Raw genomic sequence first — 20553 nt, 5'->3', positions numbered from 1 at the left:
GCAAGAGGTGAAAAAGAGGGCAAATGAGAGTTGGGGTGAGAGAGTATCATTAAATTTTAGGGAGAATAAAAAGATGTTCTGGAAGGAGGTAAATAAAGTGCGTAAGACAAGAGAGCAAATGGGAACTTCAGTGAAGGGCGCAAATGGGGAGGTGATAACAAGTAGTGGTGATGTGAGAAGGAGATGGAGTGAGTATTTTGAAGGTTTGTTGAATGTGTTTGATGATAAGAGTGGCAGATATAGGGTGTTTTGGTCGAGGTGGTGTGCAAAGTGAGAGGGTTAGGGAAAATGATTTGGTAAACAGAGAAGAGGTAGTAAAAGCTTTACGGAAGATGAAAGCCGGCAAGGCAGCAGGTGTGGATGGTATTGCAGTGGAATTTATTAAAAAAGGGGGTGACTGTATTATTGATTGGTTGGTAAGGTTATTTAATGTATGTATGACTCATGGTGAGGTGCCTGAGGATTGGTGGAATGCGTGCATAGTGCAATTGTACAAAGGCAAAGGGGATAAGAGTGAGTGCTCAAATTACAGAGGTATAAGTTTGTTGAGTATTCCTGGTAAATTATATGGGAGGGTATTGATTGAGAGGGTGAAGGCATGTACAGAGCATCAGATTGGGGAAGAGCAGTGTGGTTTCAGAAGTGATAGAGGATGTGTGGATCAGGTGTTTGCTTTGAAGAATGTATGTGAGAAATACTTAGAAAAGCAAATGGATTTGTATGTAGCATTTATGGATCTGGAGAAGGCATATAGAAAAGCAAATGGATTTGTATGTAGCATTTATGGATCTGGAGAAGGCATATGATAGAGTTGATAGAGATGCTCTGTGGGAGGTATTAAGAATATATGGTGTGGGAGGCAAGTTGTTAGAAGCAGTGAAAAGTTTTTGTCGAGGATATAAGGCATGTGTACGTGTAGGAAGAGAGGAAAGTGATTGGTCCTCAGTGAATGTAGGTTTGCGGCAGGGGTGTGTGATGTCTCCATGGTTGTTTAATTTGTTTATGGATGGGGTTGTTAGGGAGGTAAATGCAAGAGTTTTGGAAAGAGGGGCAAGTATGAAGTCTGTTGGGGATGAGAGAGCTTGGGAAGTGAGTCAGTTGTTGTTCGCTGATGATACAGCGCTGGTGGCTGATTCATGTGAGAAACTGCAGAAGCTGGTGACTGAGTTTGGTAAAGTGTGTGAAAGAAGAAAGTTAAGAGTAAATGTGAATAAGAGCAAGGTAATTAGGTACAGTAGGGTTGAGGGTCAAGTCAATTGGGAGGTAAGTTTGAATGGAGAAAAACTGGAGGAAGTGAAGTGTTTTAGATATCTGGGAGTGGATCTGGCAGCGGATGGAACCATGGAAGTGGAAGTAGATCATAGGGTGGGGGAGGGGGCGAAAATCCTGGGAGCCTTGAAGAATGTGTGGAAGTCGAGAACATTATCTCGGAAAGCAAAAATGGGTATGTTTGAAGGAATAGTGGTTCCAACAATGTTGTATGGTTGCGAGGCGTGGGCTATGGATAGAGTTGTGCGCAGGAGGATGGATGTGCTGGAAATGAGATGTCTAAGGACAATGTGTGGTGTGAGGTGGTTTGATCGAGTAAGTAACGTAAGGGTAAGAGAGATGTGTGGAAAGAAAAAGAGCATGGTTGAGAGAGCAGAAGAGGGTGTTTTGAAATGGTTTGGGCACATGGAGAGAATGAGTGAGGAAAGATTGACCAAGAGGATATATGTGTCGGAGGTGGAGGGAACGAGGAGAAGTGGGAGACCAAATTGGAGGTGGAAAGATGGAGTGAAAAAGATTTTGTGTGATCGGGGCCTGAACATGCAGGAGGGTGAAAGGAGGGCAAAGAATGGAGTGAATTGGATCGATGTGGTATACCGGGGTTGACGTGCTGTGAGTGGATTGAATCAGGGCATGTGAAGTGTCTGGGGTGAACCATGAAAAGCTGTGTAGGTATGTATATTTGCGTGTGTGGACGTATGTATATACATGTGTATGGGGGTGGCTTGGGCCATTTCTTTCGTCTGTTTCCTTGCGCTACCTCACAAACGCGGGAGACAGCGACAAAGCAAAAAAGAAAGAATATATATATATGATGATGATACAGAGCTAGTGGCTGATTCAGGTGAGAATCTGCAGAACCGGTGACTGAGTTTGATAGTGTGTGAAAGGAGAAAGCTGAGAGGAAATGTGAATAAGAACAAGGTTATTAGGTACAGTAGGGTGGAGGGACAAGTCAATTGGCAGGTAAGTTTGAATGGAGTTAAACTGGAGGAAGTGAAGTGTTTTAGATATCTGGGAGTAGATTTGGCAGTGGATGGAACCATGGAAGCGGAAATGAGTCACAGGGTGGGAAAGGGGGCGAAAGTTCTGGGAGCATTGAAAAATGTGTGGAAGGCGAGAACATTATCTTGGAAAGCAAAAATGGGTATGTTTGAAAGAACAGTGGTTCCAACAATGTTACATGGTTGCGAGGCGTGGACTATAGATAGAGTTGTGTGGAGGAGGGTGGATGTGTTGGAAATGAGATGTTTGAGAAGAATATGCGTTGTGTGGTGGTTTGATCGAGCAAGTAATGAAAGGGTAAGAGAGATGTGTGGTAATAAAAAGAGCGCGGTTGAGAGAGCAGAAGAGGTGTGTTTTGAAATGGTTTGGTCACATGGAGATATTGACAAAGAGGATATATGTATCAGAGGTGGAGGGAACGAGGAGAAGTGGAAGACCAAACTGGAGGTGGAAAGATGGAGTGAAAAAGATTTTGAGCGATCGGGGCTTGAACATGCAGGAGGGTGAAAGGCATGCAAGGAAGAGAGTGAATTGGAACGATGTGGTATACCGGGGTCGACTTGCTGTCAATGGATTGAACAAGGGCATGTGAAGCGTCTGGGGGAAACCGTGGAAAGTTTTGTGGGGCTTGGATGTGGAAAGTGAGCTGTGGTTTCGGTGCATTATACATGACAGCTGGAGACTGAGTGTGAACGAATGTGGCTTTTGTTTGCTTTTCCTAGCGCTACCTCGTGCGCATGTGGGGGGGAGGGGGTTGTCATTTCATGTGTGGTGGAGCGGCAATGGGAATGAATAAAGGAAGCAAGTATGAATCATGTACATGTATATATATGTATATGTTTGTGTATGTATATATATGTATAAGTTGAAATGTATAGGTATGTATATGTGCATGTGTGGATATGTATGTATATACATGTGCATATGGGTGGGTTGGGCGATTCTTTCATCTGTTTTCTTGCGCTACCTTGCTAACGTGGGAGATAGCGACAAAGTATAATAAATGAATAAATAAATAAATATATATTTATGGGGTGTCTAAATGTGTGTGGATGTAACCAAGATGAGAAAAAAGGAGAGATAGGTGGTATGTTTAAGGAAAGGAACCTGGAGGTTTTGGCTCTGAGTGAAACAAAGCTCAAGGGTAAAGGGGAAGAGTGGTTTGGGAATGTCTTGGGAGTAAAGTCACGGGTTAGTGAGTGGACAAGAGCAAGGGAAGGAGTAGCACTACTCCTGAAACAGGAGTGGTGGGAGTATGTAATAGTGTAAGAAAGTAAACTCTAGATTGATATGTGTAAAACTGAAAGTTGATGGAGAGAGATGGGTGATTATTGGTGCATATGCACCTGGGCAAGAGAAGAAAGATCATGAGAGGAAAGTGTTTTGGGAGCAGCTGAATGAGTGTGTTAGTGGTTTTGATGCATGAGACCGGGTTAAAGTGATGGGTGATTTGAATGCGAAGGTGAGTAATGTGGCAGTTGAGGGAATAATTGGTATACATGGGGTGTTCAGTGTTGTCAATGGAAATGGTGAAGAGCTTGTAGATTTATGTGCTGAAAAAGGACTGGTGATTGGGAATACCTGGTTTAAAAAGGGAGATATACATAAGTATACGTATGTAAGTAGGAGAGATGGCCAGAGAGCGTCATTGGATTACGTGTTAATCGATAGGCGCTTGAAAGAGACTTTTGGATGTTAATGTGCTGAGAGGTGCAACTGAACGGATGTCTGATCATTATCTTGTGGAGGCGAAGGTGAAGATTTGTAGAGGTTTTCAGAAAAGAAGAGAGAATGTTCGGGTGAAGAGAGTGGTAAGAGTAAGTGAGCTTGGGAAGGAGACTTGTGTGAGGAAGTACCAGGAGAGACTGAATACAGAATGGAAAAAGGTGAGAACAAAGGACGTACGGGGAGTGGGGGAGGAATGGGATGTATTTAGGGAAGCAGTGATGGCTTGCGTAAATGATGCTTGTGGCATGAGAAGCGTGGGAGGTGGGCAGATTAGAAAGGGTAGTGAGTGGTGGGATGAAGAAGTAAGATTATTAATGAAAGAGAAGAGAGAGGCATTTGGATGATTTTTGCAGGGAAATAATGCTAATGAGTGGGAGATGTATACAAGAAAGAGGCAAGAGGTCATGAGAAAGGTGCAAGAGGTGAAAAAGAGGGCAAATGAGAGTTGGGGTGAGAGAATATCATTAAATTTTGGAAATCCACTGCCAAATCCACTCCCAGATATCTAAAACACTTCACTTCCACCAGTTTTTCTCCATTCAAACTTACCTCCCAATTTACTTGACCCTCAACCCTACTGTACCTAATAATTACCTTGCTCTTATTCACATTTACTCTCAATTTTCTTCTTTCACATCCTTTACCAAACTCAGTCACCAGCTTCTGCAGTTTCTCACCCTGAATCAGGCACCAGTGCTGTATCATCAGCGAACAACAACTGACTCACTTCCCAAGCCTTCTCATCCATAACACACTGCATACTTGCCCCTCTCTCCAAAACTCTTGCATTCACCTCCCTAACAACCCCATCCATAAACAAATTAAACAACGATGTAGACATCACGCACCCCTGCTGCAAACTGACATTCACTGAGAACCAATCACTTTTCTTTCTTCCTACACATACACATGCCTTATATCCTTGATAAAAACTTTTCACTGCTTGTAGCAACTTGCCTCCCACACCATATATTCTTAAAACCTTCCACAGAGCATCTCTATCAACTCTATCATATGCCTTCTCCAGATCCAAAAATACTACATACAAATCCATTTGCTTTTCTAACTATTTGTCACATACATTCTTCAAAGCAAACACCTGATCCACACATCCTCTACCACTTTTGAAACCACACTGCTCTTCCCCAGTCTGATGCTCTGTACATGCTTTCACCCTCTCAATCAATACCCTCCCATATAATTTCCTAGGAATACTCAACAAACCTCTGTAATTTGAGCACTCACCTTTATCCCCTTTGCCTTTGTACAGTGGCACTATGCGTGCATTCCGCCAATCCTCAGGCACCTTGCCATGAGTCATACATACATTAGATATCCTTACCACCCAGTCAACAGCAGTCACTCCCTTTTTTAATAAATTCCACTGCAATACCATGCAAACCCGCTGCCTTGCCGGCTTTCATCTTCCGCAAAGCTTTTACTACCTCTTCTCTGTTTACCAAATCATTCTCCCTAACCCTCTCACTTCACACACCACCTCAATCAAAACCTCCATATATCTGCCACTCTAACATCTAACACAGTCAACAAACCTTCAAAATACTCACTCCATCTCCTTCTCACATCACCACTACATGTTATTCCCCATTAGCCCCCTTCACCGATGTTCCCATTTGTTCTCGTCTTACGCACTCTATTTACCTCCTTCTAAAACATCTTTTTTTTTTCTCCCTAAAATTTAATGGTACTCTCTCACCCCAACTCTCATTGGCCCTCTTTTTCACCTTTTGCACCTTTCTCTTGACCCCCTGCCTCTTTCTTTTATACATCTCCCAGTCATTTGCACTACTTCCCTGCAAAACTTCTCCAAATGCCTCTCTCTTCTCTTTCACAAATAATCTTACTTCTTCATCCCACCACTCACTACCCTTTCTAATCTGCCCACCTCCCACACTTCTCATGCCACAAGCATCTTTTGCGCAAGATAATACTGCTTCCCTAAATACATCCCATTCCTCCCCCACTCCCCTTACGTCCTTTGCTCTCGCCTTTTTCCATTCAGCACTCAGTCTCTCCTGGCACTTCCTCACACAAGTCTCCTTCCCAAGCTCACTTACTCTCACACTCTCTTCACTCTAACAATCGCTCTTCTTTTATGAAAACCTCTACAAATCTTCACCTTCGCCTCCACAAGATAATGATCAGACATCTGTCCAGTTGCACCTCACAGCACATTAACATCCAAAAGTCTCTCTTTCACGCGGCTATCAATTAACACGTAATCCAATAACGTTCTCTGGCCATCTCTCCTACTTACATATGCATACTTATGTATATCTCTCGTTTTAAACCAGGTATTCCCAATCACCAGTCCTTTTCCAGTACACAAAACCACAAGCTCTTCACCATTTCCATTTACAACACTGAACACCCCATGTACAGCAATTATCCCGTCAATAATGAATCAGCCAACAGCACTGTATCATCAGTGAACAACAACTGACTCACTTCCCAAGCTCTCTCATCCACAACAGACTGCATACTTGCCCCTCTTTCCAAAACTCTTGCATTCACCTCCGTAACAACCCCATCCATAAACAAATTAAACAACCATGGAGACATCACACACCCCTGCCGCAAACCTACATTCACTGAGAACCAATCACTTTCCTCTCTTCCTACACGTACACATGCCTTACATCCTCGATAAAAACTTTTCACTGCTTATAATAATTTGCCTCTCAGGCCATATATTCTTAATACCTTCGATACAGCATCTCCATCAACTCTATCACATGCCTTCTCCAGATCCATAAATGCTACATACAATAAATGTCACATTCGTTCACACTCAGTCTCTAGCTGTCATGTAATAATGCCCAAAACCACAGCTCCCTTTCCAAATCCAGGCCCCACAGAACTTTCCATGGTTTACCCCAGACGCTTCACGTGCCCTAGTTCAATCCATTGACCCCTGGTATACCACATCGTTCTAATTCACTCTATTCCTTGCACGCCTTTCACCCTCCTGCATGTTCAGGCTCCGATCACTCAAAATCTTTTTCACTCCATCTTTCCACCTCCAATTTGGTCTCCCACTTCTCCTCATTCCCTCCACCTCTGACACATATATCCTCTTTGTCAATCTCTCCTCACTCATTCTCTCCATGTGACCAAACCATTTCAAAACACCCTCTTCTGCTCTCTCAACCACACTCTTTTTATTACCACATATCTCTCTTACCCTATTATTACTTACTCAATCAAACCACCTCACACCACATACTGTCCTCAAACATCTCATTTCCAGCACATCCACCCTCCTGCGCACAACTCTATCCATAGCCCACGCCTCGCAACCATACAACATTGTTGGAACCACTATTCCTTGAAACATACCCATTTTTGCTTTCCAAGATAATGTTATCGACTTCCACACATTCTTCAAGGCCACCAGAATCCCCCCCCCCCCCCCCTATGATTCACTTCCGCTTCCATGGTTCCATCTGCTGCCAAATCCCCTCCCAGACATCTACAACACTTCACTTCCTCCAGTTTTTCTCCATTCAAACTTACCTCCCAATCGACTTGACCCTCAACCCTACTGTATGTAATAACCTTGCTCTTATTCACATTTACTCTCAACTTTATTCTTTCACACACTTTGCCAAACTCAGTCACCAGCTTCTGCAGTTTCTCACATGAATCAGCCACCAGCGCTGTATCATCAGCGAACAACAACTGACTCACTTCCCACGCTCTCTCATCCACAACAGTGCATACTTGCCCCCCTTTCCAAAACTCTTGCATTCACCTCCCTAACAACCCCATCCATAAACAAATTAAACAACCATGGAGACTTCACAAACCCCTGCCACAAACCTACATTCACTGAGAACCAATCACTTTCCTCTCTTCCTACACGTACAAATGCCTTACATCCTCGATAAAAACTTTTCACTGCTTCTAACAACTTGCCTCCCACACCATATATTCTTAATACCTTCCACAGAGCATCTCTATCAACTCTTATCATATGCCTTCTCCAGATCCATAAATGCTACATACAAATCCATTTGCTTTTCTAAGTATTTCTCACATACATTCTTCAAAGCAAACACCTGATCCACACATCCTCTACCACTTCTGAAACCACACTGCTCTTCCCCAATCTGATGCTCTGTACATGCCTTCACCCTCTCAATCAGTACCCTCCCATATAATTTACCAGGAATACTCAACAAACTTATACCTCTGTAATTTGAGCACTCACCTTTGTCCCCTTTGCCTTTGTACAATGGCACTACGCAAGTATTCCACCAATCCTCAGGCACCTCACCATGAATCATACATACATTAAATAACCTTACCAACCAGTCAACAATACAGTCACCTCCTTTTTTACTAAATTCCACTGTAATACCATCCAAATCCGCTGCCTTGCTGGCTTTCATCTTCCGCAAAGCTTTTACTACCTCTTCTCTGTATACCAAATCATTTTCCCTAACCCTCCCACTTTGCACACCACCTCGACCAAAACATCCCACATCCGCCACTGTATCATCAAACACATTCATCAAACCTTCAAAATACCTCTCAATCTCCTTCTCACATCACCACTACTTGTTATCACCTCCCCATTAGCCCCTTTCACTGAAGTTCCCATTTGTTCCCTTGTGTTACACACTTTATTTACCACTTTCCAAAAGATCTTTTTATTCTCCCTAGAATTTAATGACTCTCTCACCCCAACTCTCATTTGCCCTCTTTTTCACCTCTTGCACCTTTCTCTTGACCTCCTGCCTCTTTCTTTTATACATCTCCCACTCATTTGCATTATTTCCCTGCAAAAATTGTCCAAATGCCTCTCTCTTCTCTTTCACTAATAATCTTACTTCTTCATCCCACCACTTACTCCCCTTTCTAATCTGCCCACAAGCATCTTTTGCGCAAGCCATCACTGCTTCCCTAAATACATCCCATTCCTCCCCCACTCCTCTTACCTCCTATGTTCTCACCTTTTTCCATTCTGTACTCATTCTCTCTACTTCCTCACACAAGTCTCCTTCCCAAGCACACTTACTCTCACCACTCTCTTCACCCCAACATTCTCTCGTCTTTTCTGAAAACCTCTACAAATCTTCACCTTCGCCTCCACAAGATAATGATCAGACATCCCTCCAGTTGCAGAATGGAAATACATTAACATCCAAAAGTCTCTCTTTCGCACACCTATCAATTAACACATAATCCAATAAAGCTCTCTGGCCATCTCTCCTACTTACATATGTATACTTATGTATATCTCTCTTTTTAAACCAGCTATTCCCAATCACCGGTATTTTTTCAGCACACAAATCTACAAGCTCTTCATCATTTCCATTTACAACACTGAACACCCCAAGATGAGCACTCCCCGTGTGACTCCTTCTTCTGTTTCCCCTTTTAGAAAGTTAAGATACAAGGAGGGGAGGGTTTCTAGCCCCCCACTCCTGTCCCCTTTAGTTGCCTTCTATGACACGTGAGGAGTGCGTGGGAAGTATTCTTTCTCCCCTATCCCCAGGGATAGCTATGAACTAGATAAGTGTTACCTGCGGATTAATCAACATGGCACCAGGAGGTACAGCTTCCATGTCTGTGACTGCCCACATCACTGCTTGGCTATCTCCTTCACCTCCCCATATACCAACCTGTAACATAAACATTATACTTTTAAGAGAAACATTAAACATTGGCTTTTTAATAATTCTTTTTCATTTGCATTGCTTAAACAAAAGTATACTAATGGAAAAAGTGAAATAAAATGCAATTATGTACGATAAGAATAGAATCATAAGTCTTGAGGTACTTGATACAGTTAAGTGCATGGGATCACAAAATATAATAGCACTTATCATAAGTATATCCCTATAAGTTTATCAATTAACCTTGGCCATCTCTTATCATTAATTTCATAATACTGCTTCACTTAGTAACTTACTGCACATTCAGACTTCATATGATCTTATGAACATTGGCAATTTTCTCTCTTCTCTGACCATAAATGATGTAGCCTTCTCTATGTTTGTTACACCTTCCTGAATGCCAAACATTTCATAAATATTACTGTGTCCCACTTTAAACATTTTTTCGTTTACATCTAATTTTCTTTATCCTTATGATAACTGTAAACTGCTGACTACTGCCTATCAGATTCCATAAATATTGGTAATTAGGTTTCAAAATTCAGTTCAATTCTACATTCCTAGAACTTACCCTTGTGCAATGTTTCAGAATAATATTGTAAATTTCACAGAACTTTCCATTACAATGCCTTGGTACCTGTTTACTGAACACCATCTCTTAGCTTATGTTTAATAGATTTTGTTGACTTCCATGTAGTTTCCACAATTACATCTCATCTTTGAGTCTGGTTTCACTTTTGCTCCTTTTACATCCTCCACTACCACATAATCACAATGAAGCATTTCATGATTGACTTTTGAAATTTCAACTGGTGTATGGTACATGATTTTCTCAATAACAATACTAGTACATATGATGTTACGATCTAGTAATCATATTGTATCAGTCCTTCTGATCTTAATGTATTCAGTAAAAATGATGGTAAAGATAGTTTTCCTGTATATACTCTAAGTGCTTTTGACTCCATATCTCCATTTCCATGAAAATCCAAATTCTCTGATTTAATATCTCAATAACTGATATCCTCCTCCTCCTCCTCATATGTCTTCTCCTTCCCTTCTTGTTACCATATATCCGCCTACAGAACAGGTGAGATCTTGTATACTGAGCAAAATTTACCCCCACAACTCCAAGAGGATCAGGTGCATTGTCCCTCATAGCATCCTTGAATTTCAGTTATTCACCATTTCCAACTAGTCAAACTGCATTTGTATTTTAGACTTTCAGTATGACATTTCATTCATCTAACATTCCACAGCTTTCTGTGGTGCTGGTTGGTTTATTCTGTCCTCTTGTGTGGACTGACGTCTCCAGGTTTTTGCCTTCTGACTATATACTTTGCTTCTCTCTCTGTTTTCCCTAGGCCTATCACCTTTAATGGGTACACTTAAGAAATATGACTCAAATTCAAATGAAACCAATACTGGTTATCCCTTTACATCTGAACAAAATCCAACAAGTCTTCTTATCTATTAGGACAAAAACTGTGCCTAGCATGTCTTCAGCCTCTAGAAGTCTTTTGATTCCTTCCTTCATCACCTTTCCCATTTTGTATGGCCTCTACAAGTCTTTTGATCAGCATTCCTTCCTTCATCACCTTTCCCTTTTTGTATGGAATATGATATTCCTCCAACCCAAAAATCAATTATCTAATCTATTAACCTGCTGCTTCACTCTACCCAACTTCAATGCTACCCACTTTCTTACTAAATCCCATCATTATTGACTCATCAACCTCCATGTTTCTGGTTATCTCCATTTTTCATTCTTATCTTTTTTTAATAACTGCATCTATTGTAGCATAAACATTCGTGACTCTTCTGTTTCTAATGGTGCATCTCATTCTCTCTACAGCTTCACTTACTTCCCTGTGTATTTTTGTTTTGGTGTGCCCAGGTTTCTTTTTCATTATATCAGTCTTTATGCTCGTATTCTGCAACTCACTTCCTGCTCTATCATTAGTAGTCTCTGTGCTCTGTGCAATGGGCATTTTCTTTTGTTGTACGATCTCTAAAACATCCAATAAAGACTCTTCTGATCCTTGATGCTTTTCAACCATAGTACCTTCCTTCCTACAGCCTTCTTACTGCTCTAACATTATCTCATCCATTTAGCATAAAAATAGATAACACTGATATATGATAATGGCTCCACCAGTTGTTTGTTTTCCCTATGTATGCCTCTGGTTATAATTCTACAGATTCTCCTCAATTAAAGTGATTTTCTGTGCTCATGCCCTCTGACTACAATGCTTTACATACAAATTTTCCTCCCACGTATGATGAGACATTTCATATTTTGATTAATTTCTCTACTTTCCATCTTTTCCTCCAACTGTGTTAACCTTTGATTCTGTTTCTCAATAATTTCTATAAACTCCAGCCATGTGGTTTCTGATGATTCAACCTTTTGAGGCCACTTTCAACACTGCATGTAATGTTGGTCAAAGCAATAGTCACAAAAAAAAAATACTTTATCTTGCACATGCAAATTCTAATGATCTTTGCACTGCACTTTTGAAAAGTAAACTTGGGATGATATGATCATCGTAAATGACAAGAATGTAGCTTTGAAAAGCTTCAGTATAACCTTCAAAGCAGCAGATGAACATATGAGCCAATGCATAGCAGACGGTCTATTTCTATAACGAAGCCAAAGTGGTGGAAGTCAAATAAAAAAGTGCCTGTTGTCTAAGAAATTAGCCCATTAGAAACTCAAAGAGACCAACAACCAACATGACAGAGCAAATTATGTAAATCTGCAGAAAAATTCAAAGAGTTTTACAAAATAATATCAATATGAGATGTATATTGCCAAAAATAGCAAAAGAAAACTTATGGAACTTTACAGCTATGTCAAAAGCAAGAGAATCGTGACACAGCACTTGGTATATTAATTACGGGAAATGGTGACTTGGTTCAAAACAATGAGGCCATGGCAAAAGTCTTAAATTTACTTTTTTGCATCTGTATTTACAACAGAAAATACAACCCATATCCCAAATCCAGTTTCATTGATGAGAGAGGAGAATGTTCTTCAATAAATTGACATCAGAGCCACTGAGGACATACTATCAGCAATATAGGAAATTAAGATGAATAAAAGGCATGCTCTGATAAGTTTTATCTTAGGTTAATAAGAGGCAAAAAATGAGATAGTTAATCCCTTGACTGCCCTTTTTGATAAGTCACTTGTTATAGGTAAAAGTTCCAGATGAATAAAAGTTTGCCAATATAACAGTGATTAAGAAAGGCAATAAGCCAAAGTGCATAAATCATTGTCCAATTAGCTTAATCACCATAGTTGAAAACTCATGAAATCATCATCAGTAAATGATTCTCAGCATGACTTTTGATGAAATCACTCATGTCTGACAAATCTTGATTTCTTTTATTATTATTATTATTATTTTGCTTTGTCGCTGTCTCCCGCGTTTGCGAGGTAGCGCAAGGAAACAGACGAAAGAAATGGCCCAACCCACCCCCATACACATGTATATTCATACACGTCCACACACGCAAATATACATACCTATACATCTCAATGTATACATATATATACACACACACACATACATATATACCCATAAACACAATTCAAACTGTCTGCCTTTATTCATTCCCATCGCCACCTCGCCACACATGGAATACCATCCCCCTCCCCCTCATGTGTGCGAGGTAGCGCTAGGAAAAGACAACAAAGGCCCCATTCGTTCACACTCAGTCTCTAGCTGTCATGCAATAATGCCCGAAACCACAGCTCCCTTTCCACATCCAGGCCCCACACAACTTTCCATGGTTTACCCCAGACGCTTCACATGCCCTGATTCAATCCACTGTCAGCACGTCAACCCCGGTATAAAACATCAATCCAATTCACTCTATTCCTTGCCCGCCTTTCACCCTCCTGCATGTTCAGGCCCCAATCACTCAAAATCTTTTTCACTCCATCTTTCCACCTCCAATTTGGTCTCCCACTTCTCGTTCCCTCCACCTCCGACACATATATCTTTTTGGTCAATCTTTCCTCACTCATTCTCTCCATGTGCCCAAACCATTTCAAAACACCCTCTTCTGCTCTCTCAACCACGCTCTTTTTATTTCCACACATCACTCTTACCCTTACATTACTTATTCGATCAAACCACCTCACACCTCACATTGTTCTCAAACATATATATATATATATATATATATATATATATATATATAAGGCATGTGTACGTGTAGGAAGAGAGGAAAGTGATTGGTTCTCAGTGAATGTAGGTTTGCGGCAGGGGTGTGTGATGTCTCCATGGTTGTTTAATTTGTTTATGGATGGGGTTGTTAGGGAGGTGAATGCAAGAGTTTTGGAAAGAGGGGCAAGTATGAAGTCTGTTGGGGATGAGAGAGCTTGGGAAGTGAGTCAGTTGTTGTTCGCTGATGATACAGCGCTGGTGGCTGATTCATGTGAGAAACTGCAGAAGCTGGTGACTGAGTTTGGTAAAGTGTGTGAAAGAAGAAAGTTAAGAGTAAATGTGAATAAGAGCAAGGTTATTAGGTACAGTAGGGTTGAGGGTCAATTCAATTGGGAGGTGAGTTTGAATGGAGAAAAACTGGAGGAAGTGAATTGTTTTAGATATCTGGGAGTGGATCTGGCAGCGGATGGAACCATGGAAGCGGAAGTGGATCATAGGGTGGGGGAGGGGGCGAAAATTCTGGGAGCCTTGAAGAATGTGTGGAAGTCGAGAACAATATCTCGGAAAGCAAAAATGGGTATGTTTGAAGGAATAGTGGTTCCAACAATGTTGTATGGTTGCGAGGCGTGGACTATGGATAGAGTTGTGCGCAGGAGGATGGATGTGCTGGAAATGAGATGTTTGAGGACAATGCGTGGTGTGAGGTGGTTTGATCGAGTAAGTAACGTAAGGGTAAGAGAGATGTGTGGAAATAAAAAGAGCGTGGTTGAGAGAGCAGAAGAGGGTGTTTTGAAATGGTTTGGTCACATGGAGAGAATGAGTGAGGAAAGATTGACCAAGAGGATATATGTGTCGGAGGTGGAGGGAACGAGGAGAAGAGGGAGACCAAATTGGAGGTGGAAAGATGGAGTGAAAAAGATTTTGTGTGATCGGGGCCTGAACATGCAGGAGGGTGAAAGGAGGGCAAGGAATAGAGTGAATTGGATCGATGTGGTATACCGGGGTTGACGTGCTGTGAGTGGATTGAATCAGGGCATGTGAAGCGCCTGGGGTAAACCATGGAAAGTTGTGTGGGGCCTGGATGTGGAAAGGGAGCTGTGGTTTCGGGCATTATTGCATGGCAGCTAGAGACTGAGTGTGAACGAATGGGGCCTTTTGTTGTCTTTTCCTAGTGCTACCTCGCACACATGAGGGGGAGGGGGAAGGTATTCCATGTGTGGCGAGGTGGCGATGGGAGTGAATGGGGGCAGACAGTGTGAATTGTGTGCATGGGTATATATGTATGTGTCTGTGTATGTATATATATGTGTACATTGAGATGTATAGGTATGTATATTTGCGTGTGTGGACGTTTGTGTGTATACATTGTGTATGGGGGTGGGTTGGGCCATTTCTTTCATCTGTTTCCTTGCGCTACCTTGCAAACGCGGGAGACAGCGACAAAGGAAAATAAATGAAAAAAAAAAATATATATATATATATATATATATATATATATATATATATATATATATATATATATATATATATAGTACGAAAGAAAAGAAAAAAGATATACATATATTATTATTATTATTTTGCATTGTCGCTGTCTCCCACGTTTGCGAGGTAGCGCAAGGAAACAGACGAAAGAAATGGCCCAACCCACCCGCATACACAATGTATACACACACACGTCCACATGCGCAAATATACATACCTATACATCTCAATGTACACATATATATACATACACAGACAAATACATATATACCCATGCACACAATTCACACTGTCTGCCCCCATTCACTCCCATCGCCACCTCGCCACACATGGAATACCTTCCCCCTCCCCCCTCATGTGTGCGAGGTAGCACGAGGAAAAGACAACAAAGGCCCCATTCGTTCACCCTCATTCTCTAGCTGCCACGCAATAATGCCCGAAACCACAGCTCCCTTTCCACATCCAGGCCCCACACAACTTTCCATGTTTTACCCCAGACGCTTCACATGCCCTGATTCAATCCAGTGATAGCACGTCAACCCCGGTATACCACATCGATCCAATTCACTCTATTCCTTGCCCTCCTTTCACCCTCCTGCATGTTCAGGCCCCAATCACACAAAACCTTTGTCACTCCATCTTTCCACCTCCAATATGGTCTCCCACTTCTCGTTCCCTCCACCTCCGACACATATATCCTCTTGGTCAATCTTTCCTCACTCATTCTCTCCATGTGCCCAAACCATTTCAAAACACCCTCTTCTGCTCTCTCAACCACGCTCTTTTTATTTCCACACATCTCTCATACCCTTACATTACTTACTCGATCAAACCACCTCACACCACACATTGTCCTCAAACATCTCATTTCCAGCACATCCACCCTCCTGCGCACAACTCTATCCATAGCCCACGCCTCGCAACCATACAACATTGCTGGAACCACTATTCCTTCAAACATACCCATTTTTGCTTTCCGAGATAATGTTCTCGACTTCCACACATTCTTCAAGGCTCCCAGGATTTTTGCCCCCTCCCCCACCCTATGATTCACTTCCGCTTCCATGGTTCCATCCGCTGCCAGATCCACTCCCAGATATCTAAAACACTTTACTTCCTCCAGTTTTTCTCCATTCAAACTTACCTCCCAATTGACTTCACCCTCAACCCTACTGTACCTAATAACCTTGCTCTTATTCACATTTACTCCTAACTTTCTTCTTTCACACACTTTACCAAACTCAGTCACCAGCTTCTGCAGTTTCTCACATGAATCAGCCACCAGCGCTGTATCATCAGCGAACAACAACTGATTATATCTTTTATGATATAATCAATAACAAAATTAAAGCACATGATGTCATCTATCTCGATTTTCATAAAGCATTTGATCCATATCAAAGGTTACAAAAAAAAAATTGTCACATGGCATTAATGGATTTGTACTTAGGTAGATTGGAAGTTGTTGACTCACCATAAAGAAGGTTGTGAGTAATGGTCAAGCCTCAGAATGGTTAGATAAAACAAGTGGAGTACCACAAGGATCAGTCTTGAGACTGGTTCTCTCCCTATTTACATATCAATGATATTGATAATTGGCTGCATTGCAAAATATCAAAAGATGATGATATAAAACTGGGCAATATATCTACAAATGAACTTGCATGTCTGCAGCTTCAAACTGATGGACTGGGCTCATAGGTAGCACATGAATTTTTATACTCATAAGTGTAAAATTTTATGTATAGGCAGCAAAAACAAAAAGGCAAGCTACAGTATAAATTCTGTTGAAATGCAGAAGGAAAATGGGGAAAAAAGACTTTGGGCATAATAATCTCTGGTAACCTAAAACCAAGTGACTAGTGCACAGCAGTAAAAGGAGTGAACAAAATTATTGGATTTGCTGGTAGGACCTTCAAATCTAAGTCCAAGGAAATCATTCTTACTCTTTACAATTCATTGGTTTGCCCCATCTTGAAAACTGTGTTTAGTCTTGGTCACCCTATCTTCAAAAAGACAGACAGAATGGAAAGAGTACAGCATAGAGCTACCAAGATGATTCATTGATGAGAAAAAATCTTAGGAGAGCAGATTAGACAACTTGAATCTAATTAGCCTAGAAAAGAAAAGGATAAGAGGTGATCTAATACAAAAATTCAAAATTATCAAAAGCTTTGATGATCTATCAAGTTACTAAAGACCTGATGCATCTGATTTAACTCACAGTAATGGATACAAACTTGTGAGTAAGTGTTTTACCTTGAATGAGGCAAAGTGCATTTCATTCAACAGGATAATAAACGTACAAAATAATCTGCTAATTAGAGTGGTTGAAAGCAAAACTAGATATGTTTAAAAACAGATGACAGATATTTTGCTTCAAGACTTAACATTATTTGCACCTCCTTAAATCACTTTCACAATCTGTAGGTTAATATGTATACTTTCTGACTATTACCCCACTATTCTGAGTTTCTGATATCTTCCACTATCACAAACAGTCTCATAAGGACTGAATGATCTGTTGCTGTTTGAATTCCTTTGTATGCATGGGTATGGGAAATGGAAGGAAAAAAATACAAGTGCAAGGGGTATATGACAAGTTAGGTAAAAAAGGGTGATAATGAAGGTGAAAGTAGGAACAGCTCCTGGAGTGGATGATATTATGGCTGAAATGTTGAAATATGGAGAAAGTGTGACAGAGTGTATGCACTTAATATGTAGCTTAGCATGGAAGCAGAAAACTGTCTGAGGATTGGGCGAAAGCTATTATTGTTCTGTTATTCAAAGGAAAAGGTGATTAGGATGTATATATCAATTAAAGAAGAATAATTTATTGAAGTATACTAGGCAAAGTGTATGCATGAGAGTTGACTGATAGAGTGATGGAAGTGACAGTGTAGAATGAGTTAGGAGCAAGAGGGTTTTAGGAAAGATAGGGGATGCATGAATCAGATTTCTGTGGTAAGAATAAATGTTGAAAAGTATCCAGCAAAATGCAAGTTGTATGCAGCTTTTACTGATCCAGAGAAAGCGTATGACAGAATTAAGTGGAATGGTCTATGGAATGTTTTAAGGATGTATGTGGTAAGGGGATAACTGTTGGATGATATGAAAGCCTTCTATGGCATAGGAAAGTTTGTGTAAGAGTGGATGGAGAATTGAGTGTGAAGTAAAGTATATATGGTGAGGTGATAAGAAAAATAAAAGCAAAATGAAAATTGATGTGCAGACAGTGATGAGTGTGGTGGTGAGGTATGGCAGCTAATCACAAGCCTGTTTGTGAGTGATACTGTGTGTTTGCTGAGAATGAATAAGAGTTGCATAAGGTTTTAAGTGTGTTTTATGATGTATAAGCACAGGTGATTGAAAGTGAATGCTAGTAAAGATAAAATAATGGTGTTTAAAAGTAAAGAGAGTGAAAGCATATGTTTTGCAAAGCCCTACACAGAGAAGGAAGAAAATGTACTAAACTATGTTAAAGACAGGGAAGGAGAAAAACTGGAAAAGGTGAGAGAATCTAAATATTTGGGAGATACCTTGGGTAAATTTGGTGATATGGAAGGGGAAATAAGGGAAAGAAAGCAGTATAGGGTAGAAAGGTTATTGGGTCCCTTAACAGAATTATGAAGAGCAGTGGTAAGTACATTAGTGAAGAAAGGATTGAGGGACAGCATAGTCCTCCCAACCCTGACCTATGCAGCTGAAACATGGACATGGAATGAATTACAGAGATCAAGAATCTAGGCAGTGGAAATGAGCTATTTGAGGAGAGCATGCTGTATGACGAGAGAATGAAGAAAGAAATGAGAGGGCATATGAGAGATGTGGTAAGGCATGGAATGCAAAGGGTATGAATTGTAGAGTGGGTGAAATGCAATACTTAGGTGGTTTGGGCATATGGAAAGAATGCAGAATGAGGAGGTTAAAAGGAAAGTGTATGATAGTATAATTAAAGAGGCTGGTGTAAGAGGAAGACCACCTGCAACATAGAGAAATACAGTGGAAGAGCTCTGGGGGAAGAGAAATGGTTGAAGAATGTGTGGAATGGTGTATGTGAAGAAAGTATGTAAGGACATGGATAAGTGAAGACTTTTTTGCCATGGCCATATCCTTGAAGGGTATTCCTGAGGGGAATGGGCATCAGAGATATAGAAAGATAGATACACAGAAATATCCATGTCATCATAAACCCTGATTATCTGTACTTTACCATTCCAAGGCGAGTGTCTTACTGTTTCCTTTATTACCCTCATTATTCCTTCCCTGTTTACAGTTCCTTCACTGCAGTTCTTTGCAGGATTGCAAACTAAGAGTATTACTGTACACTTCCTACCAAGAGTAGTGCTACCCATTAGGTATTGCCTGAAGGCATCCAATACAAGATATTTACTGAAATTTAATGGAACCCTTTTTAGTGAGGGCAAGTCCCTTCCCTCCTTTATTTTCTGTCCCTCCATGCTATTATATACCCATCTGGACAGATCAGGTTAGACTGAGTAATTACCTATTTTCTCTGTATGGAAAGGGAGTTTTACACTTGTGGGGCCCATCTCTATTATCATAAAACTTTTTAAACTTCAGCATGCTATCTATATTAATTATTCTCACATTCACTTTACTCCATTCATATGAATTATTTTTTTTGATCCTTTTTAACAAGATTCTTCTCTAATTTCATGTTATGTCCCAGGAACCATCAAAGAACTTTTCACTGTGTACATTATCAAGATGACAAAACTTGAAGGCTGTCATCACATCACCCCTCGCTCTTCTCTCTTCCATGCTGGGCAAATCTAAAGCCTTTAGCCTTTCCCTATAACTTAGCTTTCTGAATTCTGTGCCATTTTTATTGCCCTCCTCTGAACTTTCTCTCATAGTTCTTTGTGCTTCTTTATTTGTGTACCTAAACTTGAGAACAATATTCCAGTTCTAGCCTAAGGTAGGATAAGAATAGTTTGCTTATTTCCATCTCCTTGTCCTAGAATACCATTGGGTGGGACTCTAGTTACAGGTTAGTGACAATGTCAACTTCCAAGCTCCTCCCAAACACAAATTCCTTACGCTAATATTCTGTGGGACGGTTGTCATATTGAGGCTTTCTTTCACTGTGTCCGATCCTCACCATTTTATATTCATGTATGGTGAACTTCATCAACCTTGTATCAGATCAACTTTGGAGTTTGGCTAGGTTCCCTTGTAAGTTGAGGTAATCATCCTCATGTTTTACTTCCCTCATGACCACT

The 20553-nt window shown here is 40.8% G+C and overlaps 1 protein-coding gene across 26 annotated transcripts in view; it reads right to left on the bottom strand.

Moving 5' to 3' along the window:
- The window catches only part of enc (R3H domain containing protein encore), a 944198-nt gene that overhangs the window by 174162 nt on the left and 749483 nt on the right, over window positions 1–20553 (bottom strand). For all 26 annotated transcript variants that reach the window (XM_071685668.1, XM_071685684.1, XM_071685751.1 and 23 more), the window contains one exon: window positions 9555–9653. In XM_071685668.1, coding sequence (XP_071541769.1) covers window positions 9555–9653 — 99 coding nt within the window. The remainder of the gene's footprint in view (window positions 1–9554; window positions 9654–20553) is intronic.

This window comes from Panulirus ornatus, chromosome 3, assembly GCF_036320965.1.
Source record: "Panulirus ornatus isolate Po-2019 chromosome 3, ASM3632096v1, whole genome shotgun sequence".
NCBI classification, from domain to species: domain Eukaryota; kingdom Metazoa; phylum Arthropoda; class Malacostraca; order Decapoda; family Palinuridae; genus Panulirus; species Panulirus ornatus.
Note: the sequence above shows the minus strand (reverse complement) of the source record. Positions and strands in the feature narration are given on the sequence as shown.